This window comes from Amaranthus tricolor, chromosome 2 (genome assembly GCF_026212465.1).
Source record: "Amaranthus tricolor cultivar Red isolate AtriRed21 chromosome 2, ASM2621246v1, whole genome shotgun sequence".
Lineage (NCBI taxonomy): Eukaryota > Viridiplantae > Streptophyta > Magnoliopsida > Caryophyllales > Amaranthaceae > Amaranthus > Amaranthus tricolor.
In genome coordinates, this window is record NC_080048.1 from 95001 (window position 1) to 117648 (window position 22648).

Here is a 22648-nt window from a genome sequence, read left to right on the forward strand (position 1 = left end):
ATTCAACTGTACTTTCTTTGCAGGTCCGTTTTCATGATTCTGTTGTTCAACACTAAGAGCTGCAGCAATTTCAGCTTGAACATCTTGGACATATGTACCAGAAACATTGTCTGAACAACTAGGCTTCCCAGTGGCAGAACCCCCAATATCCTGCATTCCTTTCTTAGAAATATTTTCGGTATACTGCAACAATTTCTTGGAGTGTCCTGATGTGTTTAGCAGGGACAGTGAGCTAACTGAAGTATGAGACGAGATTGAATGACTGAACTCCAATGAGGACCTTGGGGTGATTGTAATGCTCTCTTGGTCTTCATCCATCTCATTTACCAATAATTTTAAATTTGGAGCTGCAGAACAGATGAGCCAATAAAGAAGAGATATAAAAGAGTCAATTTACGCAAACAATTGAAAATAGAAGGCGTGCAAGTTGACACAGGGAAGGTGCTTTCAAAGTGCGAGGTTGCTGTGTTCAAATGGCAACCAAAATTACGCTCCCTCAATCCCCATGAGATTGAGACACTAGAAGGGGGTATGTTTTAAAATCGTAAGTGGAAAATAAGGCAAAACTTTCCCAACTTGCAAGATTGGAGAAATTTTCCGTGTCCCTTTTTTAGTCACTTAAAAAAATAAGGGGCAGAAAAAGGAACTTAGAAAGAAAATTTTGGTTGACAATTAGGAAACACTGGCATTCATTGAAACAATGAAATACAATTCTGGAAGGCCTGTGAAGAAATCATCTAACATCAACTTGAGTCATAAGTAATCACAAGTTTCATCAAGCCAGGTAAAAAAATTCGCTAAGATGGACTAGAAAATATTGACAAAGTAATTAAACTCCAATAAATGTAGCTCTTGGAGAGTAATTACAAGATCTATCACAACGCACCAACTTTCGGTTACATCCAAAAACACCATATTTGATATTCACTCCAATTTAAAGCAAATGTCTCATTTACTTTTTAGGTCAGTTCACCCCAATTGTCTCATTTTTATTTTACGTAATATTTTTTGACAAATGTAGACACCTTTTTGTAGTGGTCCCCTTCTTAATTTGTACATGAAGACACTTTTTTGTGGTAGTCTCCTTAATTTGTACATGTAAAAACCTTTTTATTGTGGTCCCCTCCTAATTTGTAGATGTAAACACCTTTTTATTGTGGTATCATTTTTACCTTAATATTTATGCAAATCCCAAATGGGACATTTGCTCTGAATTGGAGGGAGTATAATTTATAATTACATTCATGTGCCTCAGGCACTGTTCTATTAAGAAAAGAAAACATCAAGGATTCATAAGCATGACAATTGACTCACCAAACAAATCACCGACTCCTACTAACCACCACATGATATAATTCTTTCTATGATTTAAGAAACTTAGATCACGCCAAGAAAGATGCAAAAGATTACAAAATAATACCTTGCTTCAAAGGCTGAATTAAACGAGCATGTATATGTCCACTCTGACGTTCCTGCAGAGATAGTGAACTAAGAGGTTAAAGCAATGAAAACATATTTATGCAAGGCAAGATAAGTAAACCAATTAATGACAAAATGTTGAAAAGTTCTATACTCCAAAGTGAGTTACATCAATAACATCACAGCTCACCCTTGCATAACAATAATTCAGCAGGCCTACTCCGCCTCCCACCTCGAAACCCTTCCCAGTCACTTAGCCTATCTCTCAAATGATTAGTGTTTGAAGTCGTCTACAGTAAATTTACACTATATCCAATGTCAATAATTATCCAATGTCATTTCAGTGCGCCCTTGCTTGACACCAGATATATTGTATGATATTACATCCACTTACATACTAAAAGCAGAACTGCAATGTATATCTGCATATGACATGTGGATGCCTTCCCTTTCCCCCACCCTTCCAAAGTCCCAACTACAAAAACATATTAATGTCTTATTAGTTTTACTTTCTTATAATTTGTCTCTAAAAGAAAACATACATGTTTTTCACATGTTGCTTTGCATTTGAATCCAGCCTAATGATTCAAGATTCATTATGGAAGGAATGGCCTTCACTCTACATCCCTTTTTGTTTTTTAGACTCCATCCCTTTTTCTTTGTTACAACATATCCCAAAAGTTCTAGAGGCACAAGTTCAAGGAATTAAGTATTGAATATATGGTAGATACAACTCAGTGGATATGAAACCATCAGCTCAAAGCCTCAGCTTTTGTTAATTTGGAAAATTTGGAAAGTGAATTGCAGAGAGCTGATAGAAGCATTACTAACTCGCATTTCCAACAAGAGGTAAGTGAAATGTTACTATTAGTCCAGGTAGGGTAGGTTAGGCCTTAGGGACATCACTATATCATTGCTTACACTAGTTGGATGTCAAAATTAACCACGAAGGCTTCTAATGATTAAACCTTTGCAGGATAGGCAACTAAATGACATAAGTAGAGGCACTATCAAATTGGAAGATAAAGACACTGCGCCAAGTGCATGCTTCAAATACATTGGGTCAAACTTCCAGCGCGTAGTGCAAAAAAAGGACAAAATCCCATATTGTGACCATGTCATAAAGGTTTTTGACCTTACTGCAGGTCAATCCGCATTGACCTTAAATCCGTTTCGCAACCATGATCGAAACCATATTTTTGCACCAATACAGAGTAGGGTTATTTACTAGAGGCTAACATTTCACTAGCCACCACTCAACAGAGCTTAGTGGGGCCTTGAGTGTTAATAGAGCCCATAGAAACCTGCTAAACCCAGTGCATGACACTTCACTCAAAGTCTAAAGCCCGTCTAACCTTGAATAGATAAAGAACTTCACACTAACTTTTTTTATAATTTACATTGTATTTTAATTCTTTTATAATTATATAATCCTTTTCCCTCTTATACATGAGAACATATAAGAATATAAGATTAAAAAAACACATAATACCCTGAAAATATTAGTGTACATAAATCTCATTATAAGTGCCCAAAGATCCTTAGCGAAATCCAATAAGGGTTCTAAACGTATTGATCTAGAACGATTAGAAAAAAAAATTTATTGATGTTAAATCATCTAAACTCATAAATCAGAATCCTAGTTCAACCCAAAAGACACAAATTATGCTAGGATTTAAGAATTACATAGCATTGGTACAATATGATTAAGTATACTATGAGCAGGATTGACAAAATCCTTGATTAGCTTCTTCAAGTTTCGATAAAAAGAAATATGATCAATCGTAGTTTCAAAGTGTAGATTTATTTTTTGACACTTATTATACCACCAATGGAAAGCCTAATGAACATTAAAATATCTACATGTTGCAATGCGATAGTGAAAGAACCCTAAAGTAGATGAAATGACCAAAACTACAAAAAGCATGTTTTGTGAGCTTCAAGTTCAGTTTAAAGAAAAACCTACAAAAAAAATAGGTTGAATCATAGTACAAATTTAAGGTCGCATCACATTGACCGCGTTGTAACGGTTTTCAAAATAATCGAAGCTAATATTACCCTTCTTCGAGTTCAGACACTTGGATTTGGTTCCTAATCCATCCAATGGTTTTTCTTGTGCATCATTATATTCCTGCCTCGTTTCCTCTTCTTCGAGCCTGTGTTTGGTTGGTTGCCTTAGGGAAGCTTAATGCAATAGAAAATTTACAGACTAGGAGACCTACTAAGTCTTTGAATGCACATATACGCATTATGTGTTTAAAGGATGAAGAAAATTGTGATAATTTTTTATGTATTGCAGTTTTGCAAAGGATTTTTGGACTAGGTAATTTAAGATTGGAGGGGGAGAGTGGATGGCTCCGAGAAGAATTAGGGATTTCTTATTCACTAATTTTCATGGGTTTGGTGGCAATAGAGATCTCAAGAAGTTATGGATGCGTTGTTGTTATGCAATTCTATGGTCTATCATGTTGAAAAGAAATAGGCGAGTTTTTGACGATCGATTCTTGTCCTTAGACATTATTGTGGATAAGGCAAAAAATTTTAGCCTAGTTATGGTCTAAGGCCAACAACCTCTTTCAATATTATTTTTAAAACGAGCTATGTAGAAGAGAATGGAACGTACTAATGCAACTAAATAGATAGACTTTCTTGGGATTTCTCATCCATATAATGTACAACTGAAGATCATTGATAAAATTTTACTCATCAAAAAAAATTAAAAACCTCTCGCGTTTTAAAGGGGTAAAAAACTCGGTCTTGGCTGTTTTTATGAACATCTTGTGCTTTTGGCCGATATTTGTCGTTACAATAACCGCATGACTCTCAGCAAGTTGTTACTGGATTTTTGCACTATGGGTCGATTAACCAATAATACCACAGAAAAATAAAATAGTATGAAGAGTTAACCTCAGGTTTAGGGACCGTCCAACCAAATTTCGGAGACCATTCCAATGATGGACGAAGATTTTCGCAGTCAACCTCATAAGAAGATCCCTCGCCTCTGGGTGGGTCCAGTAACTTGACCTAAGCGAGAGAAATAACTTAAATAGAAGTATATAACACTAGTAAAAGGAAAAATATGATGAGACAACAACATCACAATTCACACAGCATAAACCACTAATTGCTGAACTAATTGAAGTCCTGACAATATAATGAACATGAAATGCAAGTCAATAAGGATAAAAAGGCACAAGATTCTGCATTTCTGCAAGAGGCGTCAATCCATAATCAAATCTAAATGTCAAGAGCCAACAAACTGTTCTTTGAGAAGAAAATTCTAAGAAAAGAATGTGGACCTACATCAAGGACGCTTTTCAAAGTTAGACAGACTACAATCCCAGCCTACAAACAAATCAAAGCAGATTTGTATATTTGTCTTCTTTAAATTTAAAATGAGAAAATAACCACAATTCAACAAGCATTTGTGACTTACCATTCATCATTTGAAATTTAAAAATTCTAGCTTTAAGTTCTCTTTTACAGGAATTTAGTGCAGTGCAGAAAAAATGGACCAGAGAAAAGAACTGTAGAGCAGGTATTTCACTCCATGCATGCAGCTTGCTCTGTACTAAGGAAAAATATTACTCATTCAGTAACACACAAACTCCAAAGATATAATTTGGTCATTGATATTACAAACCCCAACGCAAACTCCAGGATCATTGCATCTGTTTTAACCGTTTAGGGAGAATAGTTCACAATCATTCACTATTATTGCTATTTTTCAATTGAGATGCGATAACCAAAACTGAAAAACAGGAAAAAAACAACTCAGGAATTGTTTCTTTAAAGTATTATTTTTACTCAAACCGTAAGAAAAACACCTGCTTTCCAAGCGATGAATGTCATAAGTCGTAACAGAACACTGGAAATGATGACAAAAATCTATTTCAAATCAAGAAATGAGTGGAAAAATAGATTGGAATAAAGAACAAATGGACAAATCAAAATAAAAAAATAAGCCCTATAAAGTAATTATCAGGTAAACGGAAAACAGATCAGCAATCCAGCCCTAAAGAGATCACAACAAACTACCACGCATTGAGAACACACAGTAATGAAGCACTTAAGACACAAAGTCTGTATGAGGGGAAGCTTCAAACAAATAAGATGTCAAAAGCACATGATAAAAGATCCGAGTAAGATGGTGTGACTTTGAGCAAACATATACTTCTTAAGTTCAAAACACTGGCAACAAGGGAGATTTGTAACGCCAATTAATGTATATAGAAAATATTATATTAAAAAGCCCACCCTAGATACTTGACCAAACCAGATATTCCATTGTGTAACCATTATAATCAAATCGGTATGATGTAACCATCTGAGCCATGAAACTTGTAGAGAGAAAATATTTTAAAAGATGTGCAGGGAGTAATACCTTGGCCCTTTTATCATCTATAATGTCAGTTATTGTTCCAGACCAGAAACATCCAGAAAAGAACCAGTCAACCAAATCCCCAACCCTCCAAACATCAGCAACTGCAACTATGACTTCTGAAATCGTGCTTAAATCAGGCAAATCACTTTCATGGAAATATCCCGGAAAGTGTGGGCGCAACATGAGCTCTCTTTTTGCCTTCTGGCCACTACTACTCTCTGTGGGTGAGGCGTAAAGAGTCACCGTTTCTTCTTCTGCGACAAAAGAGATTGAAATTAACTTAGGTGTTTCTAGAATCAAATATAAGGATACACAGAGAAATTAATTACCAAATTAAGCTCATGACAAAGTAATAACTGATAACTATGTTAGATCAAAATATTTCAAGCCCTTTCATGAAATTGAGTCTAAAGAGAAGGCATTTCTGACTCCTTTAAAATAAAGGTTGCAATTCATATTAAAAATGTTAAGAAATATTTGTTATTATCATAACTAGAATAAGCATCAGAAGCAGATAAAGGTGAGAACTAACTATAGCAAAGATCATTTATAAATGGTAGGCGAGCGGACAAGGTGCACATGGAAATTCAAAATGAAAGACTTCATACACTCTTCTACTAGGGAAAGAAGGAGCTGACATTAGACCTTTGCAATATAATCAAGGAAATAAAAGAGTTAATTTCTCATCAAGGACCTCACTTAGCTGCTATTCAGAAAAAAAAAATTAAAAAAAAAAGACCCCAGGAGACTCACATTTTCTAGACACAAGACTCCTGTGTCTCCGACAAAGCAAGAAAACGTTTGACATTCTTTCAATTTTCTAAGGAGTACACCAAAGAAAAGATTTATATAGCTTCTTATTAAAAAGAAGTCGGCTCCCAAGTAGCAATGTTTCACAAAAAAATGGGCACATCTTTTAGCTTAGCCAACAACAATTTACACCAGTGGTATCTAAGAATTCCTTCATCATCAAAAACTTAATAAGAATTATGTATAAGAACTTTTCAAGGAGATAACAATGGAAGAGGTGAAAGAAGCTCTCAGGAAAATGGGTAGAGCCAAAGTGGTAGGCCTGAATAATATTCCTATTGAGATATGGAATCATTTAGACAAAAGGGTCATTTGTGGTTGACAAACCTTGTTATTATTATTATGAAGATAACTAGGATGCCAGAGTAATGGAGGGAAAGCAAACTTATTCAATTATATTAAAAAAAAAAAGGCAACACTCAATTAAGTAAGAATTAAAAAGGGATCGAACTTCTATATCACACGATGCCACACGATGAGACTGTAGGACAGAGTGATAGAGAGACATTGAGGAAAAAACGATAATAAAAAAGAATATATTTGGCTTCATGGTTAGACGATCCATCATATGTGACAATTCACGTCCTGGGAGGTTGATGGAGAAGTACAGAAAAAGAAAGAAAGGTTTACATATGGTGTTCATTGGAGAAAACTTAAGATGATAGCCTCGTATTAAAGCAATACAAGACATATATGATGGAGTCACAACTAACACGCAGTCAATGAGTTTTTTTCCGGTAGAAGTGGGTTTGCATCAAGGATAGACTCTAAGCCCTTTTTAATTGCTATAATACTTGATGAGTTAGCCTAATTTATTCGTGAATATGTACCTTCATGCAAACTATTTGTTGACGAATTTGTGCTTGTAGCGAAACTAGTGAGGAAGTCAGTGTGAGGCCAAAGAATTGAAGGGTGAACTTACGATGCTATTTTACTTTTGATTAAAGTTTCAATTGAGTAGAAAGAATATCAACTACTCAATTCAAACTGGATGCTTACCGAAAGAGGAAAATTCCGCGTACCTTTGTTCGCCTCTTCTCCACCAAGCACGGAAGTTGGACATAGACACTTACAACCTAATTACTTGGAACGCGGAACGTACGGTTGTTCCCCGATCGAGAACGTCCAACCCAGAACGCAAAACGACAATGCACCAATTTGCCTTGGAATGTGTACCAAATTGTCAAAGAGTGAGCCCATAAACGTCAGCCGCCATTGTTAAATTAGTTGAGAAAAGGATAAGAAGGGAAAAAGGAAAGAGAAAAGAAGAGAAGAAAAAAGAAAAAGAAGGAAAAGAAGATTCACTTGCCATTAAAATGCTTGAGAAGAAGATCATGAAAATTTGCAGAACAATAGAGAAGCATGAGAAGGAGAACTCTATTTTTCAGATAGAGCTGGGAAAGAGAAAGCAAAGGGAAGAAGAAAGGTTTGTATGACAGTTGTCTATTTGCCTTCTTTTTACTTTTTTATTCATTTTACATCATTTGTATCACAGCAAAAGTAAAATATTAGCTGCCCCAAATCTCTTCTTTTTACTTTTATTCATTTGACTTATTCTTTCTTTTTAAATTTTATAATTAATGCATGTTAATATTTTATTGGATTTGAAACAGAACTTTATTTTTTTAAAACATTTCAACTTACTTAATAGCTATTTGTTTTATTACATAATTATGCTAGTATTTACTTTAAAATCATTTTAGAATAAAGTATAATAAAATAATTTAAAATCTTATATGTTAATCGTACCTATCATTCCGGAGTCACCTTAGGTAGCATTCTCATTCCCGTCCCACATCCCGAACCGTATTCAACATAACCTACAGATCCTACATCTTAAGGAAACCAAGGTAGTTTGCTTACTTGTTGATCCGGTCTTTTCTTTTAACCGAAATTCTGAACGAAAGACATAAAGACTATGTTCTAAGGAAGAATCTGATTGCAGATATACTAGGTAACTCCAAATCAAGTGGACAGTGGTACCTGACACCTTAGGGGTTTATGCACATCTTTCGATAAAAATGAAGATCTAATTAGATAGAGACAACATACATGGAAGAACAAGTGAGAAAACCTCAGGTGACTGTTGGAGAAGATGTTGCACAAACGACCAAGCTTAAATATTTAGGAACGATAACTCAGAGTAACGGGGAGACTCATGAAGATGTAATGGATCATATTCAAGTTGGATGGCATATATAAAGTGCAATCATTAGAGTTGTGTGATAGGAGCTGAATAAAAGGTAAATTCTAACATGTTTTTGTCTGAGCTACCTTGTCATATGGGATAGAGTCTTGTCAGCAAGAGGATATATGAGCATAATATGAAAGCACAGAGATGTAAATGTTATGGTAGATGGTCAAAGTCAACACATTGACTTGGTCAATGGTTAAAGTCGATGCGAGCTAGTCAAAAGTCAAGGTCAAGATCAAAACGAAATTTTACTTGCTACAACTAATGAAGATCAAACAATAAACAAAGGCTTTCAATGGCCAAAGTTTGCATCACTTGTACTAATTCTTTTAGCCCATGTCGATGCGAGCGAATTGCGAATTCAAAAAACAAATTAATTGGCAAATTATGTTACAATGGTCCATCTTATCTAGAATTCAAGGGGGACGAATCCTTGCTAAGGGGGGATATTATAACTAAGACTATGAATTTGACAACACAATGAATCTGAAGTCCACTAGAAAGGATAAATACTTCTCCAAACATGAACTTGCTTTAATGCTTTTTGTGAACTTCCATGTAACTTTGATTTTGATGCGTTGTACTTAGTCATGCCATTTATTTGGTCACTTTTACTTGGTGTTTTCTTTTGCTCTTCTCCTCCTATATAAGAGCATGCATTGTAATGGAAAAATCAAGCTTGAATGAAATATAATTGCTTATGCAAGATAAATTATATTTTCTAATTTGAAATTGAGTGAGGTAATTCTTGAATTTTAAACGTTGAGTATTGCTCCCTGACAATTGAGTAATCTTTAATCTTGTTAGGTATTCCTTGATTAAAAAATACTAGGTGGCTACGAAAGAACTTCATATCTTAACTTGTATAAGTTGAGAATTCCTTGCAAGTTCTTTCTCTCATCTTTCTTTAAATTGTTCCATTATTCCTAGTAAAGGCCAAGCCTCTTCTAGTAAATTTTACATCAAATCCCAAAAGGAAAATAAAGATAGCAATAGACATTCTAATTATTTCTACATAAATCATCAAGATGAAATAATCCATGTCCCTTATCCCAAAGTGACACCAAAAAGACCTCCTTCTCACTCCCACCTCTACTTGTAGAAATTGATCACTACATATTCTCCTATTCCACTCTAACCACATAGACCATAAAATGGCAAAAGAATAAATCACCCACGTTTTTCTAAAGCATTATCCCTTTCGTACATTGGTTAATCAAAAGAAAACCAATCCTTCTTGTAGCAAGTAGCAACCCATTCTTCACCCCTAATCTTAAAACAACCTTTATCTTAGTTATCTAGCCATCTTGCAATGAATGAATAAAATATCACTATCTTGTCTGTCCTCTCAACATAAACTACACCTATGAGGATTCAATGCCTTATAAGGTCTGCTTAACTGTCTCCATCTCCTTCAACTTCCCTTTGGCTAACCACACAAAAGCCTTGATTTTTTTGGGGACCTTAGCTTTTCCAAATTAGTTCAACAAAGGAAAAGAAGGAGATCTATACGGATAGAAAACCAGGTTTGCATAAAAAGAAGCTCAAGAGAAGGATTTTGATGAATCGAAGATTCAAATTCTTGAAAATTCAAGAGATGGACTAAAAGTTTTAAGGATATCTAATAGCTCAACCACTCTATGCAAATCCCATTCTAATGGCAATCCCAGGCAATCTGATTGCTATCCCCCACCCAAGAGTTAAATTACATTATCAGCGTGTTATGTCTAATAGCTCAACCACTCTATGCAAATCCCATTCTAATGGCAATTCCAGGCAATCTGATTGCTATCCCCCACCCAAGAGTTAAATTACATTATCAGCATGTTATGTTTTAATGAAAGATGATATAATCTAGGGAAAAGGTTTTACAAAGAATGTGACCCCAACCAAATATCCTCCTAATATATGATGACATTACCCCTCCCGACTTTTAAAAAAGTAAAAGATAAAAAAGAAGGAAGTACCTGTAACATTAACTTCCAAAGCCTGAGATAAGTGTATGTTGGACATTGGATAGGCTTTCACTTCCAAGGAGGATGTAGCAAAACCAAATTTATTTTGAATAATCCAATGGCACAAAGTTCGATTTATGTGCATATCTAAACAACCATTTCCCTAATAATACCATATTTTTTGCCATCGAATCCCCTACACCCAATTCCCCCTACCTCAATAGAAAGCTTAAATTTATTTGAAACAGTTAAATGATCCTTTCTTAAGCCTCCCACTCCTTCCCAAAAAATTCACTTATCATCCTTTTTAAACTTTTAACTACATAGCACAATCAAGGGACTTATATAGTGATAACAACTAGATAGGAATATTTCTCAAACATGATTTAAAATTGAAATTCTCCCACCAAAAGAGAAAATTGCCTTTTTCCACTCATTCAATCTCCTTGAAACTTTCTTTATCACTGAGGCCCAAAAACCTTAAGACGAGGGTTGATGCCAATTAAAAGGTCCAAATGTGTAATAGGAAATGATGCCACCCCACAATTATGCATGGTAGCCATTTGATCGATACGTCTCAAACTCCCCCATTGTTGATCCCTATTCAACTGGATTTTTTATTGTTTAATCGTGTCATCCACATAATGCAAATGATTACCCATTATTCCTTCCTTTTCGACTCTTATCCCTTCTATCAAACCTTTATCAACCCCCTTAGCAGTCAATTTTCCAAGGACATCAACTCAAAGAGTCCCCTTGTCTTAAACCTATCAAAGATTTGAACCAATCTCTAGGACAACCATTGACCACAACCCCAAACCATAACGAATCTAGACAGCGTGCAACCCAGTTGCACCATACATTAAGAACCATGTTTTGAGAGAAAGTGTAAAGCATCCTAATTCAGCAAAGATGTGTACATTTGTAAAGGATTGACGCACCTCTACGAATGGTGGAGTAAATGACATCATGATTAAGGGAAAGAGAAGTTGTGGTATGCCTAAGAAAATGTGGGTGTAGCAAATTAGGAACGACACAACGGAATTGCACCACTCTAAGAGCTTAACTAAGGATAAAACTAGACCATCAGTAATTATCTTAAACATGATTATTGTATGTGCCTTCATCATGATTGGTAATTATTTTTCTTTGGTTTCTATGTTATTAGCTTTACTACTTGTCTAGTTGACTTGTCTTGCTATTTGTCTTGCCTACGGCGTCTTCTATGTCCTATGTCTTTTGTTTCGAGCTGGGGCCACAATCTCTTAACTTCTCATATAAAGATATGCATAACTTCTATGAGTGAGATATATTCGGTATGATGATGATGTTCCAGAACATTTCAATTCTTAACTAGATACCAATAAAATAAGCATATTAGCAAGTCGTGTTACCTACCAATTACCACAAGATCCCTTTTAGCCAAGACCAACAATGTTACAAATAAAGATATGGTTGATATCTTAATATCGTAAAAGGGCTTCTAGAGGCCACAACATAACTAATCAAGAAATTCAAGGTTCCAAAGTTGGATTCAAATAGCAATAAGCATTAACACATCCGAAATCGGAATTTAAAGATAGAACAAAAGAAATTTTCAAAAAATGATCTTAGTTATGACAAATAAAAAAACTTAGTCATTGCACTATTAAGCAAAAATATATAGCAATTGTTTACAAGTATTTTAACAATATTGATAATAACATGAGCCCATGCACATAACAAGGGCAAGGAGAGATCACTTACGTTCCTCTATGTAGTCATAATAATGTACGTTATATGCAGCAACTCGACCTTTCTTTCTGATAACCTTTTTTACCTAAAGATGCAAAAGAAGGAAAGAGCTTAAAGGAAAGCAGCATATAAACCAAATTCTTTTAAAACTACAAACATGGGCAGTCCAATTGTCGTCCAACGCAAAGATGAAAAGGGTCTATACCAACGTTCCATAAGTACAATAGCCAAGCAAATAGGCATACCAGTCAAGCTCATCACATCATTCCCCACATGAAGATTGGAGAGACAACACAAGCAAAATGCTCATATGGAAAAGCTTGCTTTAGAAAGCACGCCTCGGCGTAAGGCGCGCCAAGGCGACCAATAATATGCCTCTGAGACTCAAGGCGTAAAGCGGTACTAAAGCAAGAGAGCCTCCAGTAGTTTACCTTCTAGTTCTTATTTCTTTTAAGTTTCAGGTACTAAAATACTTACCTTTTGCTTGATTTACTGCATTACCCTTAATAAATAATTTTATTTAAATTTAAAAAAAGAAAAAGGCCTCTTTCTTGCCTTACGCCATTTAAAACTAAGATAAAAATTAAACGGCTATAGCTATTGTTTAGTAACTAATATAGCCCCTCTAGAGAACATTTCCTATTTCTAATCTTTGCCTTCTACTCATTTCCCACTCCCTCTAGACTAAGCTTCATACATTCTAGTTCTTTCATTATTCCTTCCCTCTTCCTCAACCCTCAAAACCATGACTTGTGATAATTTTCGCTTATACCAATGCTATTGCAAATTCTACCCGTCCAAAAACTACAAAAATTGACTTCATTGTTCAATGACTGTTAATGGATGAATGCCCTTATTTGAAGCCAAAAATCAAAAAGGGTCGGGATGCAAAAGTCTAAACCCCACATGCAAGGGTCATAGCAATCAAACACCATGTGCTTAGCTTCATAAGACATAAGTCTGTAGTTTAAAAAAGAAATAATGTTTTATAACTTTATCGCTTATAGCTACTTTTGAGGTAGTACTTTCAAATCTATAACTATGACTAAAGCAAACAGATTTTTTTTGTACTAATGTTCAATGCAGGGATCGTGTTAATATGCATGTGATCAATATGGGCTCTTCATTATCAGATGAGCATAAAAACTTGCTTTCTCTTCAATTTACAGCTAAGGAGATTAGGGATGCTATTTGGAGCATCCCAGTTGATAAAAGCTCGGGTTTGGATGGTTTTAGTAGTGGCTTTTATAAAGCTGCTTGGCCGATGGTGGGTGATGATGTTGTAAATGCAGTCCAAAGTTTCTTTTAAAGTGGTAAAATGCTCAAGGATTGGCAAATTACATCAGTTACTCTCATTCCTAAAGTGCCTTGCCCTAGTAGCATGGTGCCAAATCACAACCGTTATAACACGACTGGGGCGAGTTGTAACAGTTTTCCCAGCGACTGTTCCGAAATAAAGCGATTCTTAACGGGCTATTAAAAAACTCTGAGTTGACTCGGATTTCGTCCGATTTGGGCGAGTTGAAACGGAATTTCGCTGAAAATGCGGGCAAGATTTGTTTTCCTTCATGATTTATTGACTATGACTGTAAGTCCACCATTAAAGCCTGCCCAACCCCTAAGCTTGAATCCCACGCCAATCCGACCTCCAAGCTTAAATGAGTTGAATCTCGCAAGGTAACACACTACTGCTTGAATGAGTCAAATCAGAAAAATAGAAATGAATGAGTAGTAGAATAGAAAACAGAGAAGAGAAATAGGAGAGATAAGGGTAAATTTGAAATCAGAGAATAGATGTAATTATAATTTAAGAGAGAGGTGAAGAGAGAATAAAAAGTCAAAGAGAAGATGTGTACAGACTGTGTACTGCGTAAAGTAAAGTGATTTAAGAATGGGATGTGGGGGACGTGTAAAAATTTTAATAATTAAAGTATTAAAGTTTTTGTATCTTTACTTTTTATTGTTAGTATACACTCTTTTGTAGTACTTTATGTGTTAATTATTATTGAAGTTTTTTTTTTAATTGTATATGTGTATTAATTGTAATTATATTTTTTAAATGTAATTACAAATTTTAAGTAGTATTTTAAGATAAATCACAAAAAAAATTGAAATATATATTACTAAAAAAATTAGTTTAAAAGCAAATTAAAAAACATAATTCTATAAAACAATCGCCACCCGTTCCGCGATAACCGAATTTTTTCCGTTCCCGTGATCCGCGATTGTGCCCGCAATCGCGACCGTGACCGCGTTTTTGCACCATGCCTAGTAGCCCTAGCCATTATCGCCCAATTTCGTGTTGTCATATACTATACAAGTGTGCTACCAAGTTATTATGCAGCATATTAACTTTAGTATTGAGTGATAATATTAGCCATAACCAAGGGGCATTTGTAGCTAGTCGAAGCATTCAACATAACATCCTACAATGCCATGACATGATTAAACACTATGGGTGGAAGAATTGTGATCCTAGTAGCTTGAGCAAGGTTGATTTTAAGACAGCTATGATAAAATGGAATGGGACTTCATAAAGGAAACGTTGGGTGCACTGAACTTTCCTTCCCATTTTATTAAAATTGTGCTTAGTTTCATTTCTTCAGCTTAATATTCATTATTGATTAATGGTTCTCCCTTAACGCCTATACAAGCTAGCAGAGGTGTAAGGCAAGGAGACCCCATCTCCCCTTGTTATTTGTGATAGGTTCGAAATATTTAAAGGATTCTGATTCTGGTGGGCGAAAGGAAGGATTTCAAGTTTCATCCAAGATGCAAAAAACATAAATTCAACCATCTTTGTTATGCAGATGACCTTATGTTACTATGCAAAGGGAAAAAAAAGTCCCTCAAAATGCTTTGTAAAGGCCTCAAGCTGTTTGTTGCAACCTCAGGGCTAACAACCAACCCCGGCAAATCTGCCATCTACCAGGCTTGACTCAATGCTAACCAGAAAAATGAAATCACGAAGAAGGTGATCTTCCCCTTAGGCTCATTACCTTTCAAGTAGAGTTGTTCATGGGCAGGCTACCCGCCAGGCTCGACCAACCTGGCTCGAAAAATGGGCGGACATGGACAATGTTTTTCAAAAAAATTAAAATTTGGACAGGTAACACCCGCCCGCCAAGTTAAATAAGCGTGTAACGGCACCAAAAAAGTACCCGCGAATATACCCGCTCGCCCGCTTATTTTAATATATTAATTATTAAACAACAATTCTAATTTTAATCTACCCACTAGCTCAACCGACTCCCAAAGCCTAAACAGCTTTTAGCCTTGGGTTTTATTCCGAGTACAACTAGTGAATAGCAGACTTCTCCCTTCTCACTTACTACATACTGCTTATATTAATATCATAGGGTTTTATTCCATAATTAGCGCTTCTAACTTAATAACACAATCACAAAGACATGTAATACTATATTCCATATAATACTGTTGTTATAACTGTATAGTATTCTTGCTACTAACTTAAATATCAAGATAAGAAAACAGGTTAATTTAAAAACAATATAGTATTGTTGCTAATTATTGTATAGTATTGGTAATACTCGCTTACTCGCGGGTCTCGCCCGCTAAAGAAATGGACGGGTAGCGACAAAAAATTAGGTCCGCAAATACGGGCGGGCTTTTGAATATTTGAGCTCACGGACAGATTTTTTAGGCATTACCCGGTCCGCTACCCGCCCACGAACAGCTCTACTTTCAAGTATCTAGGTGTTCCACTTACCTCAAAGAGGATAGCTACAGTTGACTGTGATGGTATTGTCAACAAAATGACAGCCAAAATCCGCTTGTGGCAAGCTGGATCATTTTAATATGCTACAAGACTTCAGTTGGTAAATGTTGTTTTGATGAGTGTAACAAGTTATTAGTGCCTATTGTTTATTTTACCAAAGAAAATCATAAAACAAGTTGATGATATTTGTAGATAGTACTTGTGGTTTGGTAAGCATGATTCTGGTCCTGGTAATGTGAATTGGAAGCAGGTGTATAGACCAAAGATGGAAGGTGGCTTGGGTGTTAGATGCCTTGAATCATGGAATGTTGCAGCTGTTGAGAAAATAGCATGGAAAATTAATATGCATGGTGAGTCCCTTTGGGTTAAGTGGGTGCATGAGATTTATATGAAGGGAGGGACTTGGATGCGCTTCAATCCACCCACTATAGGCAGCTGGGTACTTAAGAAGTTATGTACAGTAAAGGAGACTCTTAGAGTATGGATGATAAAGAACACATACTCTATTAAAAATGTGTATGAAGAATTGCTAGGGTAGAACCCTCGAGTTCCTTGGGCTATCACTATTTGGAATAGAGCTTCCTTACCTAAAGCTCGTTTCATTTGGTGATTAGCTATACAAGATCGTTTGAAACAAAAAGCAAGCTCAAGGCCATGGGCTGTATTGAGGAGAATCTTTGCCCAATATGCATCACTGCCCCAGGATCAATCAACCACATCTACTTTAATTGCCCTTTTAGTTCCAAATGTTTGGAAGGAGTGAGTGATGATGTGGTTAGATATTCATATCCAAACACCAAGTTTGCAAAATCTGAGCACGAGACGCAGATGTCATATGAAGAAAATAGTGGTTTTGACAATTGTAACAGTCTGATCTATGCGATTTGGCGTGCTAGAAATAAGGTGATTTGGAATTTTCGCCTCCAAAGAGTTGATTCTGTCATTCGAAACATCAAAGAGGAGACCATATTATGAATAGCAACTATTCCTTCGAAGCAAAATTCTGCTACTGATGCTATTTGGATTGCACAAAGACATACATAGTTTTATTGTTTTGTTTCTTCTACTGTTTCTTTTTCTTTCTAACAGGCTTGTTGCCATGTCTGTTTTCTCATATCCTTTCGGCTTCCCCTTCTTGGCTTGGTAGCACATGAAGGGTGAGATCTTGATACTCTTCATAGAAGGTGAGCTTGATTTTCGTACTAATGTTTTCATGTCGGGCTTTGTCGAGGTGCCCCCAGTTTTGATGTATATTGCCTTTGTTTTGGCTTTTTCTTGGTAAGTAATAAAATTTTATTTGCCAAAAAAAACAATTTAACGACAAGTATCTTGTAATCAATATTTTTTAAAGTAACAAATGCCTTAGTTATTGATAAATCCCATTTAGAGACTATCAATTTAATTACTAAAATCTTAGTTCATTAATTTTTATAATTATTTCAAGAAACTAGTTATCAAAAGCCATGGGGCCAAAAGGTTGAATAAAGAGGAGAATGTGTTTTATAGGTCACAGGAATTAGATTATTTAGTTGATTCATTTATTAATCTGGTCTCTATTCTCTACTATGTTAGGGCACCCAAATGTGTTGACAAATATTAATGGCAATTTGACATATATTAAGTTGATGCAGAAATCGAAATATAAAAGAAATACAATTAAAAATTAGCAAATTAAGTAAGCAATGTAACCTGACTTTGTGCCATAATCTATCCTATTATTTTTCTTTAAATATTTTTAATCAAACCTAGGTGGTTCAGACCTAGTTATCAACAATTGAATTAGCACCCTCTCTTTTCAAAACTTCTAAAAAAAATTTCGAATATAAAAAGCAAAAAAATCTTAGTAGAGGTTAGTTAAGGTTGGAAATTTCAAAAAGTATCGTCGATACCACAAGCGTCATGATCAGTTTGCATATAAAAGACACAAATCAATAAATCACATTTTAAACAAATCCCATAAGACCTAATCAATGGAGGAAACTGTATATATACCTTGCATCGAAACCATGCACCACGGAAACCTTTTTCAAAAGTCCTTGCCTCTAACATCTGCCCAATCCGAAAACATCGAGATTGACACTTTCTCATAGCTAGAATTCTAAAGGAATACCTGCATGGAAGAATACAATCCGCACTAAGTAATACTACTAACTCTTAATTGCACATTATATTTTTTCTTTTTTCATTTACAATTGAATGAAATCAAGGCAACATTTATGAAAAATAAACCATAGACTCAATTTAAACTTTAAAATTAACAAAAAGAAACTATAGCACCTAATATGAGGTACTTCATTTTCCTCCGTCAATATCTCCGTCAAAATTACACAATAAAGTGACAACAAAAGATCATTGAGTTGATTGCAAAGTAAAAGAACTCATAATTAGTCAAAGGGCCCAACCATATCCAAAAATTCAATGATATTCAAGCACAAGTTGTAGATGTTTCCATCAACATAATGGGTTAAAAGAAAAAAAAAAAGATAGGCTTGTAAGCAAAAAAATTATATCGGTGACTAATTCAATTAAATGGTGAAAACATATTAAGTTATTAACACATGATTGTGCAAGAAAAATCAAGTGAAGAGTGAAAAATGAAACTTGAATTGGAGAACTGATGAAATCCTATGAATGATGAAAACAGTAATTTGTTTTCTGATATCAATTCTACTCCATAATCCACATTCTAAAAGGCTATTAATCTTCTTACTCAATGGCCTCAAAATAACCTAATTCTCCCACAGTAAAATCAGTCTGATAAGAACATTAATCACATAATTAGCACTCCATTGCACATGAACATTAATCAAATCAAATTATTAACACAGCAAAAACCAATTAGAATCACAAAGCTGCTAGATTCAATTGACCACAACAAATTCAAGCTTCAATGTAAAAAAAAATTACAGTTCCACAACAAAAATGCCAAGGGCCTGATTCTAACAATATGGAGTTAGCCGTTGCCCACAAAAATCCTCTTCCTCCATTCAAAAGTTACCAATAATCTGAATGTCCTTTGTGTAAATATGTAATCTAAAAAATTAACCCATTACAAAACCAATTTTCTCAATTCACAAGTTCACTAAATTGAATTCAACTGTCACCGATTGTTGTTTTATACCAAGCAATTAACCAATTCTGCTTTTGTTTCTCTATTTATGCCCTGTAAAAAATCTTTAAGTATTCAGTAACACGCAAATCTTCAAAGATCATTAATACCCATAAATTTCATTGTTAGCATTAGCTAGAAAGTTTTCCATTAGGTTTATGGTGGCAGAAAAAAGTAACAGAGAATGACAAATTCAAGGAAATCATTACGACAAATAGAATTCTTCAACCCTATCAGAATTTGAAATTTTCTGAGAAATTAAAAGTAGCTCATCCAAAATTAGAGATTGTAAACCAAATATAAGGAATTAAGCATAAGAATCCAGATCTAAAGATAATTAACGAATTATTAATTACCAGAAAACAGGAATAAGTCAAGAAGAAAGAGAAAGAAATTTGCATACAGCGAACTACATATGGAACAATGAATTAAGCATAAAAGTAAGTTAATATATAGAAGAATTAATCAAAGATCTTTTTAAAATTACAATTTACAAAATTAAATTACAATTTTGAAAATACCTTTGATTCTGAAACGGGGAGAAAGGGTGAATGAGAAATGCCACTGGTGGGTTGTTGGCTGTGTCGCGGAAGTTTCGAGGGTCGTTGGCCGCCGAACGAGGTACTGTAGTGGTGCAGGCGGATGGTGGTTGGATGAATTTGGGATTGGTGTTAGGGTTCGAATGTCGATCAGGTTGCCAAAAGTTCAATAGAAATCATAAGTATCCATTTAGAGGAGCTCAAATCATTAAAGTAGGAGTTGCTGGTAGGCAGTGGAATTGGATGAAGGTGTGTCTGAAGGGGAGGTGTTGGAGGAAACAACTACCTATAAAAACTTCGAGCATAATATATGTGAGTGCACTTACAAGCACTTGAATTGAAGCTTTCCTACCACGAGGATTATAGGAACGGTAGGGGACACAATAAGATTCATATCCATCTTGATTCAAAGCACTCGCAACTTTTTAGATTTGTCCTTAGCCTAGAAAATCCCCAAGCAGTCACTGTTACATATGGGCATCACATAACATGTTAGTATAAAATGCAGTAATTTTATATAAGTGATGAATCCAAAATAGTTTAAAATAGAAGTACTTATTTCTTAGGGGGTGTGATATGGTCCTTAAAGTATAATGGTTAAGGACTTTAGGGCAAATTTAGTAGGATTTTGTCAAATCATATATACAGTTCTTGAAAAAGGTAAAAAAAAAGTCATCATTAAGGACATTCCACCAAGTTACAAGTGACAGATCATTTGCCTAGTTGCAAACTTTTGGAAACAACAAGTCAACTGTGTCTTCACCATTTTAGAGATGTGTCAGCACATCTACATTATACCGAGCAAAAAATTTGGAAAGAATTTAATGAATTACCTGAGTTACAATCACTTCAGAAGAAATATCAAATGATGTTTGCAGATCCTAATGTGTTACCAAAATTGAGAGGAGTTTTTGATCACATGATTCCACTAATTCCTGATTATACACGTGTAAACTTGAGACCTTACATGTATACCCTCAAACATAGGGCTATTATTGAGTAGTTTATTTAGGACATGTTAGATAGAGGCATTATTCAGAGCAACAATGGCCCTTTGCCTACCATATTATTTTGGTTGGGAAAAAAGATAGTACATAGAGGCTCTGTGTAGATTATGAAAGCTTAAACAAGAAGACTATCAAAGTTTCTAATTCGTCTCGTTGAAGAACTTATAGATTCGTGCAAGAATCTTCTCAAAAATGGACTCGAGGGCTTCACTTTGAATGATGTGTTCATTATGAGTTTCTAATTATGCCCTTTGGCAAAGTCAAGGAGTTTGTGATTGAAACAAATGCATTTAGCTAGTTGTGGTATTAGAGCAATTTTAATGCAATAAGGGAGGCCCTTGCATATATAAGGCCAATTTAATGAGAAGGAGCTGATAGCCACGGTACATACTATATAAAAATACAATCCGCCAGTGTCTCGAGAGACCGTCTCTTTGAGAGAGGCCTAGTCCATTAAACTTTAATGTTTACTTATTGTATTGTTTATGTCTACTTACATTATCCATAAACCAGAATACCTACTTACAATATACTTAATGCCCACTAAAAAAGTACTTAAAATGCCTATTTACAATATTCTTATTGTCTACCGAGAAACTTAGTCTACTAGCCTACTTACCATATCCTTAACGTCTATTTATAATATCTTTAATGCCTACTTACAATATATTTAATGTCCACCGAGTAAGTACTTAGTACTTAAATATTCTAAATGTCTACTTACAATATTCTTCATGCCTACCGGAAAACTTACTCTATATTTTCCTTTTTGGACCATTCCAATTAAAGATAGTCTCTTAAAAAGATCGTCTCCCACAAGATTTTGTGTAGAAAATAGGAGGGGTTGGATGGGGAAATTAATGGTTGGGAAGAGGAATGTATTTTAGGTTTTTGCTTATATTTTCTTATTCCCTTGTTAATTTATCTTCTTACTTTCGACGTCCCTGTGAGGAGGGTAGAAAGTATTATAGTAAAAAGTAAGAGGAGTTGAGAAAGACCCACGAGAACTTAGGATGAGCAAATAAGAGTTGACTTGCATGAGTTAAACTTCTCTGTGGACCTGACTAGTGATAGGAGCAGTTGGAGACGCCATATTTATGTCTTAGATTATTGATGTCCTTTTAATTTACCTTTTAGTGTCCTTAACCTCTTGCTTTTATCGTTTCCTTTCTATTAGTTCTTTGTTTTCTTTTATAGTTGTCTTTTTTTTATAGGCCTTTAAGTTATCTTTCACGTGTTATTACGTCTTTTTATCTTTCTCGAGTCGGGAGACTCCTTTAACCGCGCTCTCCTTTATGAGTATGAGTTGCCGCCGTCTTTCCCTCCCTAGACTCTGACCTTAGTTTTTCTATAATCGGGATATACTAGATAGAATGATGACGACGACGACTTTCTTTTTATTTTTCTTTAAGATAACTTGTACTTCTAGTTAGCAAAGTGATCAAGTCCTTTAAAAATAAATATGCATAAAAGGTGGAAGTATTAAGGGGCCGTTTGGTTCGCATAAGGGAATCGGAATGGAATGAGGAAAAGGAATGAAGGAGAAAGGAATGGATTCCTCTAATTTAGCCTAGTCGTTTGGCTGTGTTTAGGAAACGGAATAAAATGCTCATTGATTCCCTTTGTGACTGTTTGGTTCAAGTTAAGGAATCAAATTATGAGTTTTTAAATTCTTTTATATTTTTTCCAAAAATAACTAGTTATTATATGATAAACTTAAAAAACTTATTTTTTAAAAAAATATCATTAACCTGCATC

General features: G+C 35.0%; 1 protein-coding gene across 3 annotated transcripts in view; it reads right to left on the reverse strand.

Moving 5' to 3' along the window:
• The window catches only part of LOC130805063 (uncharacterized), a 20692-nt gene extending 377 nt beyond the window's left edge, over positions 1-20315 (reverse strand). Inside the window, exons 1-7 of one of the 3 annotated variants that reach the window (XM_057669676.1) lie at positions 19866-20313; positions 18228-18345; positions 12509-12581; positions 5804-6054; positions 4327-4443; positions 1421-1472; positions 1-347 (exon numbers count right to left, since the gene is read on the reverse strand). The exon at positions 1-347 is cut by the window's left edge and continues 377 nt beyond it. In XM_057669676.1, the coding sequence (XP_057525659.1) occupies positions 1-347; positions 1421-1472; positions 4327-4443; positions 5804-6054; positions 12509-12581; positions 18228-18323 (936 nt within the window). In that variant the 5' untranslated portion in view covers positions 18324-18345; positions 19866-20313. Of the gene's footprint in view, positions 348-1420; positions 1473-4326; positions 4444-5803; positions 6058-12508; positions 12582-18227; positions 18346-19865 lie in introns of all 3 variants that reach the window. The other 2 variants (XM_057669675.1, XM_057669677.1) reach the window with 2 other exon arrangements.
• Positions 20316-22648: the final 2333 nt, after the last annotated feature.